The 13,852-nt window shown below is 44.9% G+C and overlaps 1 protein-coding gene across 1 annotated transcript in view; it reads left to right on the top strand.

Moving 5' to 3' along the window:
- The window catches only part of Armh3 (armadillo like helical domain containing 3), a 175,499-nt gene that overhangs the window by 75,539 nt on the left and 86,108 nt on the right, over positions 1-13,852 (top strand). The window contains exons 17-18 of the mRNA XM_037207348.1: positions 598-724; positions 11,661-11,736. Coding sequence (XP_037063243.1) covers positions 598-724; positions 11,661-11,736 — 203 coding nt within the window. The remainder of the gene's footprint in view (positions 1-597; positions 725-11,660; positions 11,737-13,852) is intronic.

Raw genomic sequence — 13,852 nt, 5'->3', positions numbered from 1 at the left:
ACTATACTGTACTATTGTAGTCTCTGTGTGGCTCCCTAGCCAGATAAGATGTTCAATCATCGCTGCACTTGGCTTCTGAAGGGTACATAGAAATGTTTGTCTGGCTGGTAATGTAGGCGAGAAAGAGGCCACTGGACCATTTAATTGTCTACCCAGTTTGTAAAGGTTCAGTATTTGGTAGGGATGAAAGTCCTGATTTTTAGTATCTGCTAATTGTAGAACTATGCCCAAGATATGTAGAGCTGCCAATTTTCAGCTCTCAGCATGACAACAGAGTCATGTGGGTTGAGATGTATGGTAGCACCCTATTATGTGTGATCCTTCCACACGTGTATAAATTAGTTTTCGGAGCATAGATAAGAATAAAGGTAGAGAATAAGTAAGAAATACAAAGCTTTGGATATTATCTTTATTTAATATAATTTGTCAGCTTATATCAGTGAATTTTTAATAATGACTACTTTGTAGTCAGTTTACAAAGTCCCCCAAAATTTGTGTTTTTGCAAACCAGTAAGAGATGGTTGTAGCATACCACTAGTAATGCTTTTCTGATCTTCAAGCCTGATGCCTGTATATGGGCTATTGCTTCCTTTTCAGATTGTGAACCTATTCAATATGTTTATCACATACGGTGACACATTCCTGCCGACCCCCAGCAGCTATGACGAGCTTTACTATGAAATTATCCGCATGCACCAGAGCTTTGACAACCTCCACTCCATGGGTAAGGATGCTTCTCTTTCTCTCTGTATCTGTCTGTCTGGTGTGTAACAGGAAAACGGTATGAAAGATTCTCTAGTTGGATGGTATAGAAATAAATAGATCATAGCCAGGCGTGGTAGTTTATGACTTTAACCCCAGCACTCTTTAGCAGAGGCAGACAGATCTCTGTAAATTTGAAGCTAGCCTGGTCTGCATAGTGAGTTTTCGGACAGCCAAAGCTATATAGAGATGCCTTGTCTCGAAAACAATAAACAAGCAAGCCCCTCTCCTTGTCTCAGGCCACAGGAAAATCTGTGGGGGCCTTTTGCCTTTAGGAACTCAGATTTCATCTCTATGGAAAGCTGTATAGCCCTTTGTTGATATGGAGAGGAGGGAGGGAAAGAGGAACACAGAGAGAGACAGAGAGGAAGGGTGAATATACTAGAGAAAAGCTGGTGGATTCAGTGAGTGTCAGTAAGATGGTGGAGAAAGAGTGAGTGAGGAGTTGGGAGATTACCTCAGTCGGCAGAGTACTTGTCCTACAGCCATGAAACTGAGTGGTCCCCAGTACATGTATACGAAGCTGGGCATGGTGACATGCGCTGTGGAGAAGTAGAAACAGGCAGGGTCCCGGGGTTACTGTCCATCCAGCCTACTGGGTGAGTTTCAGGCGAAAGACCCTCTCTCAAAATAGGAGGTGGAAGTCTGGCGGCAGTGGCGCACGCCTTTAATCCCAGCACTTGGGAAGCAGAGGCAGGCGGATCTCTGTGAGTTCGAGGCCAGCCTGGTCTGAGTTACACAGAGAAACCCTGTCTTGAAAAACAAAACACAAACCAAAAAAATGAGGTGGATAGCATCTTTAAGGAATGACATCCGAGATTGTACTCTGTCTTTGATATGACATTTCTACACACATACACTCACCTGCACACCTCTGAACATGTACACACACACACACACTCACCTGCACACCCGTGAACATGTACACACACACACACACACACACACTCACCTGCACACCTCTGAACATGTACACACACACACACACTCACCTGCACACCTCTGAACATGTACACACACACACACACACACACACACACACATTCACCTGCATACCCGTGAACATGTACACACACAAAGGAAAGAGCTAAGGAGGGATTAATAGCAAGTTGAAGAGTGTATATTCCAGAGGTACAGGTTGTTCAGAAGTCTAGTGTACCTATGTATTTTCAATAAAACTTACATAAAGAAGTGAGAATTAGATAAAATCACTTAGGGTAAATAAAATTACTTTGATAATTAGCTCACTAAAAATTTACTCCACATCCATCGTGAGTATAACTTGTTACTAGAGAGGGTGGTTCATTTCTGAAAGTTTGGACAAAAAAAACCTAATGAATCCTATTACAGTTTGAAAGATACAGAAGATCCTTCTAAGTTGCACAGAAATAAAAGCCACTCAGAAAAAGCATTTTATTTTTAAAATCTCAGCTGACTAGGTTGATCGAGGTTTACTGTTATAGATTTGGATAAGTTTTGACATACTGTGTGTGAAGCTGTCCCAGTGATCGGGATGAGGAGGAGGAGGAACCTGGTCATTATTTCCTGGAGCTTCATTGTAATTCCTTATTTATTTACTTCGTTGTTCATTTGTTTTTGAGACAAGGTTTCATAGCTTATTCTGGCTTCCAATTCAAATGACCTTAAACTTGTGATGACCTTAAACTTGTGATCTTCCTGCCTCCACCTACGAGTGTGGGCTGACCAGTGGGCACCATTGCACCTGGCTGAGTCCAGGCTGGTTGTTGGTCCCAGGGTTCCCTGCATGCTAGGCCAGCGAGCGAGCGCTCTTAGCAGCTGAGCTACAGCCTCATCTCTTTTGTTCCCCTTTATAATCCTTTTCTTGTTGATTCTTAACAAAAAACAAAAACAAAAAACAAAAGCCGGGCTGGAGAGATGGCTCAGAGGTTAAGAGCACTGACTGCTCTTCCAGAGGTCCTGAGTTCAATTCCCAGCAACCACGTGGTGGCTCACAACCATCTGTAATGAGACCTGGTGCCCTCTTCTGGCTTGCAGGCATACATGCAGGCAGAACATTGTATGCATAATAAATAAATCTTTAAAAAAAAAAAAAAAACCACAAAAGCCTTGCCTCTGCTTGGGAAAAAAGTAAGAGGTAAATAATAAAATGTTTTAAAAGGGCCAGCGAGGGCCAGAGAGACGGCTCAGCCATTAAGAGCACTTACTCTTCTTGCAAGAACTTGGGCTCAGTTACCAGCAAAACATCAATGATCAAAACCACCTCTAACTCCAGTTTTAGGGGATCCAATGCCCTCTGGCCTTTGCCAGCACATGCGCACATGCCCGTGGTGCACACATGCCCGTGGTGCACACAAACTCCTGCAGGAACAAACTCGTGCACACAAATGTCTCTAAAGGTGCATTGCAGGCTGAGACGGCTCAGCCAGCAGCAACAGTGCTTGTGCAGTCCAGGCGACCTGTTCAGGCCTGGGAACCCGTGGGGATGGAAGGGTTCCCGAGAGTTGTCCTCTGACCCCACATCCACACTGTGCTGTACTTCAAACTAAAGCTGTTATTATTATATAGTAAATTATGGAAAACAAACGTCACACACCATTAGAGTTATAAAAGAAGTACTACTGGGTGGTGGTGGCAAGTACCTTTAATCCCAGCACCTGAGAGCCAGAGGCAGGTGGATCTCTGTGAGTTCGTGGCAAACCTGGTCTACAGAGTGAATTCCAGCACAGCCAGGGCTACACAAAGAAACCCTGCCTTGAAAAACAAAAACAAACAAAAAAGAAAAACTGAAGAAACTTACCCCCAAATTGTGATTTTAGGCTGAGGGCATAATTTAGTCGGTAGAGTGCTTTGCGTAGCATGCAGGAAGCCCTGGGTTTAATCTCCACCACTTCATATTAGGAGTGTGTTGCTGGCACATGGCTGTAACCTCAGCAGTCTGGAGGTAGAAGTTGTAGAATCAGAAGCTCAAGGTCATCCTCATCAGCATAAAGAGTCCTAGGCCAACCTGGGCTACATTAGATGTCTCAAAAAGCAGGGGTAGATGGGCTGGGTTACACCTCCATTGTTAAAGCAGGGGTAGATGGGCTGGGTCACACCTCCATTGTTAAAGCAGGGGTAGATGGGCTGGGTCACACCTCCATTGTTAAAGCAGGGGTAGATGGGCTGGGTCACACCTCCATTGTTAAAGCAGGGGTAGATGGGCTGGGTCACACCTCCATTGTTAAAGCAGGGGTAGATGGCTGGGTCACACCTCCATTGTTAAAGCAGGGGTAGATGCGCTGGGTCACACCTCCATTGTTAAAGTACTTGCTTAGCAAACACGGAGACCCAATGTCATCAGAACCACATCACAGCTGCTCAGACACAGTGGCAGTGTAGCCAGCACTTGGAAAGTTAAACCAGGAGAGATTGGAGTTCAAGGTCACTTTGGAGATGTAGATCAGTTGGTAGAGTGCTTGCCTAACATGCATGAAAACTTGGGTTTGATCCCTTGGACTTCATAGACCTGTAATCCCAGTAGCTAGGTGATAGAGACAGGAAGATCAGGAGTTTGAGGTCATCAATGGTTTCACAGCAGATCCAAAGCCAGCCTGAGTTACATTAGACACTGTTTTGAGGGGATAGGTTTTTTAAAATTTATTTTGTTTATTGTGCATGTATGCATGTGTGTGCTCAGGTATGTGCATAGAGGCCAGAAGAGGAGATCAGATCCCTTGAAGTTGGTGTTACAGGTGTTGGTGAGACCCTGGCTTGTTATGTGAATGTTGGGAGGTCAACTCTGGTCTTCATGATTGCATAGCAATCGTATTTAACCAGGCTCAGCCATTTCTCCAGACTCTGAGAAATTACTGAACTTTCTTCCCTCAATCCTGGAAAGATCCTACTGATTTCACATACTATACTTCAGAATAATGCTCAAATTTATATTTACAAATCATTGTATTAAAAAAATACATAACAAAACCCAAAATCTATACTATAAAAATCATGTTTACACATAAACTAGGAGAGAATTAAAGTGTTAGAGCCGATGAGTAGTTGCAAGCATTGAGGCAGTCCAGATATGGTAGGACACACCCTCAGCATTGAGCCAGTGTCCTCTTCTGATCTCCACAATCACCTGCACTTAGTGTATACACACACACACACACACACACACACACACACACACACACACACACACACGCTTCAAGCTGCAAAAATATACAAAGTAGGATTTCAGCTGATTATGACAAAGCTAATACCTGGAAGAAGCCAAGGGCCTTCCAGAGGTCAAGCTGAGGCTGAAGGAGCCTTGGTGATATTGGCTTTGATTATCAGCTGTTTCCTGCTATGAGTTTCTTGTGTGCTATTGTAGCTTTTCCATCATTTATTGGGCACCATTTCCCCTCTACTAAAGGAATATTTAGATAACCTTCTGCTCTAACAGCTATGCACAGCCAGAACCCCAGTTCAAGCCTCCCTGTAATTATCATCATTGGCAGCATCCGGCCAAGTCTATCCTCAGACGGAGGAAAGTAACTTATCTGGGATACCTCTGTACTCTCTAAGAACAGAATTAAGTGTCCAGACTACCTGTTTGAGAAGGCCTGGTGGATGTGCCAATTAAGCTTAACTTCTTCCTTTCCCAAACCTTACCTCTAGTTCCAGATCTCCTTTTAACTATCACCAGAAGCATCTAGCTATACACAGGTTGCCTAGCAACCGAGCACACTTTCCCCCACCCTGCAGGAAAAAAAAAATGGCTGATAGCTTGGACAGATAGGAGCCATAGGAAAAAAGAAGGCAGTTTTATTTTCTCCCATTGACCTTGCAACTTATAGATTCTTAACATTTTCTATCAACCACATTTAAGATTATAGTTGAGCACATAAGACCCCTCTTCTTAGATATTACCCGAATTTAGCCTTTAGTTAATTCATTAGTCACTTCCCTTTAGGGTTGCAAATGATAATTAATAATTACTGCCCCACTATGTGGTTCTTATCACCCTTCAGTTTGACCCTGGAAGCCTGGTGGTCACTGCCTGAGGAAAATTCTTACTTGCCTTTATGACACTGTAGAATTCAAGCCTGGTGACCTTGCTCAGCCAGAGGATCGCTATTGCTTGGGTTTATATCTGGATTCCTGGGAGACTTAGGAGGAACGTGGAGAACTTAGAGATGGAGAACGGAGAGGGATAGAGAGGATTTTGACCAGAGAGAACGTGTGGACGAGATGGAAGATGAGGAAGAGTCAGATGGGGAAGTCCTAGCTGGGTAAGAACAAGATGAAAAGGACCTAGATGAGGCAGAATTAAGATGAGAGAATTAAGATAGAACTTAGAGGGAGCAGTAGATGAATATAGAGAAAAATCAGGCAAGAAAGGAGCTAGGCACGAGAACAGAACTGAAGCTGTGTATATATGATGTTATGCCAGAGGAATTAAAGCAAGTGGACTATAGAGCTTGGTGTGCTGAGATTCTATTTCCCAAAAACAGTCCTCGCCATTAGTAGTTCTCTCTCCTGAGCCCCTAGGATGTATAATAGTAAGGCTGGTCCCTCTAATATTATACAAGATACACACACACACACACACACACACACACACACACACAAACACACAAATGAATAAAATCAATCTTTAGGAAATTCTTTTTTTTACCCTGGTGGTAGTGGTGGTGGGCACCTTTAATCCCAGCACTCAGAAGGCAGAGACAGGCAGATCTATGACTTCAAGACCAGTCTGGTCTACAGAGTTAGTAGTTCTAGGATAGCCAGGGCTACACAAAGAAACCCGGACTCAAAAAACCGAAACAAACAAAAAAAAAAAAAAAAAAAAGAAAGAAAACTTTTTAAAAAGCATCAGTGGGCAACTGTTCCTTGAGAAGCTTGTGCCCACACATGGGTATGTCTTAATTCCTCTGAGATCCTCATGCTCATCTATATTAAAATATATTTTTAAAAAATTTTGAGCCGGGCGGTGGTGGCGCACGCCTTTAATCCCAGCACTCAGGAGGCAGAGGCAGGCAGATCTCTGTGAGTTTGAGGCCAGCCTGGGCTACCAAGTGAGTTCCAGGAAAGGCGCAAAGCTACACAGAGAAACCCTGTCTTGAAAAACCAAAAAAAAAAAAAAAATTTTTTTTTGAAAGACATTATTTTTAATCATGTGTGTGTGTGTCTGTCTGTCTGTGTCTGTGTCTGTGTGAGTGTATGCTGTGTGTGTGAATATATGCCACGTGTGTGGGTGCCCGTGGAAGCCAGAGGCATTGAGTCCTTTGGAACTGGAGTCATAGGTGGTTGTGAGACACCTGACATTCTGCTGGGAACTGAACCCAGGTCCTCTGGAAGGGGGATACCTGCTCTTAACCACTGAGTCATCTCTCCAGCCCTTGTCTTTAATAAAACTTCTAACTTTGCTTTACTATATTTAAAAAAAGGGGGGGAGGGTTTGGGATTTAGCTCAGTGGTAGAGTGCTAAGGCCCTGGGTTCGGTCCTCAGCTCTGAAAAAAAAAGAAAGAAAAAAAGATTTAAAAAAATCAGCCAGGCAGTGGTGGCACACACCTTTAGTCAAAGCACTTGAGAGGCAGAGCCGGGCGGATCTCTGTGAGTTCTAGGCCAGCCTGGGCTACAAAGTGAGTTCCAGGACAGGCTCCAAAGCTACACAGAGAAACTCTGTCTCGAAAAATCATTAAAAAAAAAAATCACCAATAAAAGATTGAGGTGTGTGGTGATAAATCATTTGGTAATATGCTTGCCATACAAGTATGAAGACCTGAGTTCAACTTCCATTTGGAAAGATGGAGGAAGGAAGGAAGAAGAAAGGAAGGAAGGAAGAAAGAAAGCAAGAAAGCCAGGCAGGCATTTAGCCAGCCAGCCAGCCAGCCTGGCCGACCGTTATTGCAGGTTTGTGTCTGTAGTCTCAGCCCTGGGGAGGCAGAAGAAAAATCCATGGGGCTTGCGGGGCATCCACCCCGAGCCTAGTCTACTCAGTAAGCACCAGGCCACAGAGATCCGTCTTAAAGAGAGAGTTGGGGCCGTTAACATCCTGTCGGGTAAGGAAGAGGTGCTCAAGGGGTTCTCCTCCTCCCGAGCGTCTGTAAGCTGGGTTGTAACTACTGGTAAGGTGTCCATGTTCCTGTAAACAACCCAGATGAAACTAACTAGGTCACACATACAAAAACCAAGGAGAAGCTGAGCTAGTTAGGAAGAGGAGGGGGATGAGCAGGAGTGGGAGGGGAAGAGAGGGTAAAGGGGTGAGTATGATTGAATGCTTCCTGTACATGTATGAAAATGTCCTAATGAAATGCATGTATTAATGTATGCTAATAAGAACATTTTTATAAAACAAAATGGATGTATCTGAGGAACCATAGCTGAAGTTGACCTCTGGCCTCCACATTTACTCATTCTTACATACATAAACATATACACACAAAGATATGTCTGGCCTGCTGAAACTATTTTGTTCATTATGGAAATAAATTTGCGCATATACTGGTTATCCCCGATTTGAGGCTATAGAGCTCTAAACTTGGAACTATCCCAAGTCACTGTACACTAGCTAAATCTTATCAATTAGAAAAACAGCACTTTGCTAAGGTCTCCATCTTAATCTTCTCTTTCATAAAATTCCACCTATTTATAAAACCCAGATGTTGTAAGAGCAGATGTGGAACCAACAGATAAGTTGGTTTTTGTTGTTGTTGTTGTTGTTTTTAACCCCATAATGGAAACGTTACTGCTACTGTTCTTGCTTAGGGATCCTGAGTCTGAAACAGATGGTGGTAATACTCAACTGTTAAGTTCCTATGCAAACTGGCCACACATTGTAAGTATGTGCACATGCACGCATATTCATGTGGGAGTGTGTGCACGTGGAGGTCAGAAGACAAACTGGGGTGCCATTCCTCACCTTCTACTTTGTTTGAGACAAGGTCTTTTTGATGACCTTTGTTTGAGCTTCTGGAGATTCTCCCTTTCTACTTACCTCCCTGTAGGTCAGTGAGATTATAGATGTGTTTGGCTCCTCTAGCTTACATTAAATGACCTGCACAGTGAACCAATAGGAAGCGTTCACTCCCTGACCAAACTCTGTTACAAACCCCTCACAGGGGAGAAAAGATTCCAGAATGCACAGTGAGCACACCCCCTGACGGCTGTGGTCTCCAGTGTACTGTAATCGTGCCATTTACAAGAGCCAGGCAGTACAAGTACTCCCTGGGTGAGCAACAGAAGGCAGGCACTCACATGTTTTTGTCTTTGCTGTGTTTATATGCACGCACACGTGCACTCATTTGTACAAGTACATATGCCCATGCATGTGCACACAGAGACCAGAGATGGACTTCTTCCTCTATTGCTCAGCATCTTTTTTTTTTTAATTTTACTAATTTATGTGTGAGTGTTTGAGTGCATGCTTATGGAGTCAGAGAACAATTTGTGGAAGCTGATTCTCTTCTTCTACCAGGGATTTGACTTAGGTTATCAGCTTAGAGGCAGGTATCTTTACCTGCTGAGCCATCTAGCTGGCCCCTCCACCTTATTTTTTTGATATAGGGTCTGTTACTAAGCTTGGAATGCACTGGTTGACTAAACTAATGGCAAACAAGCCTCTGGATGCTGTCTCCATCTCCCCAGCCTGGGATTGCAAGCACATGCAGTCGCACCTGGCTTTATAATGCAGCTGCTGCTGACTCTGGTCTCAGGCTGTGCAGCAAGCATTTTACTCCCTGAACCAACTTCCCAGCCCCAAATATGTTCTTAAAGACCACTTGGTTACAGAGATAAATGTGTGGAGTGTTTACAAAGTGTCAGGCACTGGACAAAGGTTATATATAATATAGCATACAGATCGATGTTGTGTAACAGTTTCCTCTGAGATTCAAACGTTCCATCTTGCAGGGAAGCTCCTTAAGCAAGAAGGTCAACAACTCAAAATAGCTTCAGGAAGTCCCTAAAACTGAACTGAGCCCAGATTCCCTAGGCCCCTCCCTGCATCAGTAAAGAAGCCAAACTACTAAAAGGTCTCTTAGATGGGCCAAGCCACAAAGCAGCCCCAGAGACCAGACCCAGAGGCCAGACCCAGAGGCCAGACGAGCTGCCTGGAAGAAGCGAAACCAGCTCAACTGCCTGGAAGAGGTTTAGACCAGAGAGTCACTCGGAAAGGACACTCTCCAACCTGTTGAGCTGCCCACAGGCTGTGCAGTGTGCTCCAGGTTCCTGCTTTGTGAGCTGTCACCCATGCTGGGGTGGGCTTTGGTGACGCAGCTGCCTGAGTCACTTCTGCTCCTGTAAGTGACCCCTCACCCACACTCTTGTAAGTGACTCCGGTAAAACTCACTGGTTTACCTACCAAGCTGGACTTTAGTGATATCTGTACTTAGGTCTATCCTGGGCTCCCTCTCTGGGCTGAGTAGACATGTGTGTTGTACCCCTGCAAAAGTCTAGTCACACAAGACTAGGAAGCCCAGAATCAGAGAAAACAAGTAACTGTGATCAAAGTTCTGTTATTGTTGGGGGGGGGGTGTTGGTTGGAGAATTTTGGCTTGTTTGCAAACATTTGAGAGAGAGAGAGAATCTGTGTCTGTGTGTCTGTGTCTGTGTGTACGTGCATACATCAGCATGAGTGTAGTGATCATGGAGGTTAAAAGAGAGGGTCAAAGCCTGGGATGGAGGGTCCAGGTGGTTGTGAGTCATGTGACGGAAGTGCCGGGGTACAAACCCCAGTCCTTTGCAAGAACAGCAGGTGTTCTTACCCTCAGAGTCATCTCCAGCTCCAGTGTTCGTGTTGTGAGACAGGATCTCACGCTATAGTCCAGACTGGTGTGGGGCTCACTATACAGACCAGGGTGGCCTCAAAGTCAGGCCATCTTCTTGCCTCAGGTAGCCTCCAGTGTGTGGGGTTACGTGTATGAACAAACCACCATGAATAGCGTCATCATTCACAACTGTTTATGAGAGCTGGTATCTGAACCATGGAAGAATGTTCTATTGCAAGCTGGTGTTTGAACCTGGAAGGGATGGTTCTAGGTCTGGTACTTGCTGAGAAGTGAGTAAAATCATGACCTCTCAAGTCTACTGTTAGGTCCACTTCGAGTCCTTGCTGCATCTTAGAGGAAAACAGTATTCACAGCTATCTGGAAAGATTATTTGTCCTGTTTGGCTGGGTGTATGGTTTTAGGTTTATAAAGACACACATGGAGCAAGAAGGGATGCCACCTCAACCAGTAGGAGTGCTGTGAGGTGGAGGCCAGCCTGGTCTACATAGTTCCATGGCACCCAAGTGTAACCCTTGCTAGTAGGGAAGTGGTAAACATGGCAGCCAGGTTGCTCTCACATTGCCACCCCTATATAGGTGCTTGTGGGTGTGCTTGTGCACAGGCATGTCAGTGTCAGGTCATTCCTCAGGAGCTGTCCACTTCATCCTTTTAGACAGGGCCTCTCATTGGCCTGGGGTTTACCAAGAAGGCTCAGCTGGCCAGCCAGCAGCAAGCCCCGGGGTCCACCTGTCTCCTACTCATCCATACTGGGGTGACAAGCGTGTGCCACCACACTAGACATTTTCCGTGGGCTTTGAGGACATATCTCAGGTCGCCATGCACTCGTGGCCAGCTAAGCTCTTGCTTCATCTTTGTTTATTAAAGGACTATAGAAACTAAATTTTGGAGTCCATCATCAGGGAGAAAGGAAAAGCCCAAGGCAGGGAAGGAGAAGGGACTACTTTGATGGCAAGGGAGACGTTAGAGAAAGAAAACAATTCCTGAAGAAAGGAGTTGCACTGTTCTGTAAGCCCTTACTTGAGGACAGTCTTACAGTAGAAGGGTGGTACAAGCTCTGTTTGGTTTCGTAATAGTGCTATCCCGAGCCGTGTCTCGATTCCTCATATCTGTGTTTGTGTCAGGGCTTGACAGGTCTGTCTTCTTTCCTTCCACAGTCCTTAGGCTTTCTACCAACGCAGGCCAGTGGAAGGAGGCGGCCAGCAAGGTGACACACGCACTGGTTAACATCAGGTAAGGATCGAGAAGCTCTTTCAGAGTGCCCTGCTCATCCTGAGGTTTATTGCACCTTCCCAAGGAGAATGCTCGGAGCACCGCTGCTATTTTAAGCCCTGATGTCTGGAGGAGTGGAAGAAATTGTCATACTTGATCAAGAAAAGCAGGAGTACATGAGGCTTTCATTTGTCATATTGAAATAGCTCCAAGTGCTAGCTGTTCTGTGAATTTTCTACCCAAGAAATGGTTACCTGCCCTTTGCCGGCACCTTAGCTGCCAAAGTGTTCTTTATGCATAAGCTACCTTGGAGCCTCCCCGGGGCTTTCCTCTGCTCTGCACCATGGTAGCTTCGTGGGGATCTAGAACTTTCACATTTGACTGTAAGTAGGTATTTCTATTTGTGGTAAACACAGGCAATCAAAAACCCTGGGGCGAAGTCATTTTTAGTTCTTTATGAAATAGCAAAAAAGAATGCTGTTTGGTAAAGTTGTGTCAGCCATGGGGTTCACGGGGTCATGAGGAAGCAGTACTCACAGAGGGGAGTGGTCTGTAAGTGGAGAGGAAAGGGGCTTCAGTGTTAGGTCCCAGCTTGACTTTCTCTCGTTGTTTCCTCCCATTGTGCCTATGATTTTCCCTTTTCTCAACAGTTATTGAATTGTTTTTGCAAATAATCAAGAAGTTAGCATTGACTAAAAGAGGCAAACCCAGCAGATGGGGAACTTGATTTAGCTCCAGATGTAAGCCTTGCCAGACACTCCAATAATAGTAATGCATATTTACAACTCTGTATAGATTCTGATGTGTGAGAGGGCAGGGTTGATGTTTATTCCTATCCTTCTCTCTCTCTCTTTTAAAGTAGAATGTCTTGTCTCTGAAATGATTTACTACAGTGTGTGTCACATCTGGGAATAAGAGGAAAGCTGTGAAATGTGTGTGTTGGGTGAGCTGAGACGAGGGAGCATGGGGTGAGATGTGCTAACAAGACTGCAGTGAGGGTCGGACTGCTTACCTGCCTCCAGAGACATTTTGCAGGCAACACATTTATAAACCTCACCAATAAATTCATATGTGTGCCTCACGGGCAATCAAGACCCGTGTGGGTCCTTACGATAAATGTGAGTTTCTAAAGGAGTTTGGCATCACAAACTCTTCTCCCAAGTTCTGCCTTGTGACCCAAGGGCAGTAAGACAGACGTGGGTGTCTGAATGACACATCGGGTTCTGGGCTAGAGTGTGAAGTGCCTAGGAATATAATGCATGCTATGTCTGTTTATCGTTTATTCACACAGGCTTTCTAGGCAGCTCCTTTTCATCCAGGGCCTATTTGCTTTATCTTCTACTTGGTTGCTTTTGCTTTCAGTGGTTTCTGCCTTGGCTCTGTCCTTATTCGTCCCAAGGGCCTTCAGGCAGCTGATGTAAGTTTCTCTGCCTTCTCTGAATAAGTGAAAGATGGGCTGAGCCTTGAAAAAATGCTGTCACCGTGGCCACTCCCCTGCCTTCGTGTGACTGCCAGACCTGGCCTTTCCTTCTCAATTCTCAAACTGGGCCTCCTGCAGAGAATAAGCACATCATCTTCACGGTGGCTAATTAAGTATGCGGCTGAAGAAGCAAGGGCCCAGTCAGCTTCCTCAAGAGATTATTGGGAAGATGTGTTGGATTTTACCACACCGAGTCCAGACCAGGGACACATACGGATGCTACTAAGAACGGTTTACCTTCGCTCCTTCCGATGTCTCTGCACTTCCCAAGAGTCAGGCTTGAGTGTTCGTCCATATGCCAGCTTCTCTCAGCTTTAAGCTTTAAACTCTGTAGAGTATGTTATATGCTTCTTAAAATAGCCTTGTTTTTTCCTACCTTGAGGCAGATTGTCATAGCACAGGCTGGCTTTGAACTCAGTATGTAGCCAAGGGTGACCTTGGACTGCTGTTTCCTGTTCCTACTGCTTCTACTACTGAAGTACTGGAATTACAGGTTTTTTCACCACACCTGCCTCAAAATACACTTTGCCAGCAAAGAAACTAATTCTCAGTGATATAGTGAGTTTCGGAAGACCCTACTCTTGTTGTGTGGCAAAGCTGTGAGCCCAAGCTTTCTTTCAGGATGTAGTGTTCCAGGTTCACAGAGATGCCTCGTGC

The sequence above is a fragment of the Peromyscus leucopus genome, chromosome 1, assembly GCF_004664715.2.
Source record: "Peromyscus leucopus breed LL Stock chromosome 1, UCI_PerLeu_2.1, whole genome shotgun sequence".
In the NCBI taxonomy this organism is placed as follows: Eukaryota; Metazoa; Chordata; class Mammalia; order Rodentia; family Cricetidae; genus Peromyscus; species Peromyscus leucopus.
Note: the sequence above shows the minus strand (reverse complement) of the source record. Positions and strands in the feature narration are given on the sequence as shown.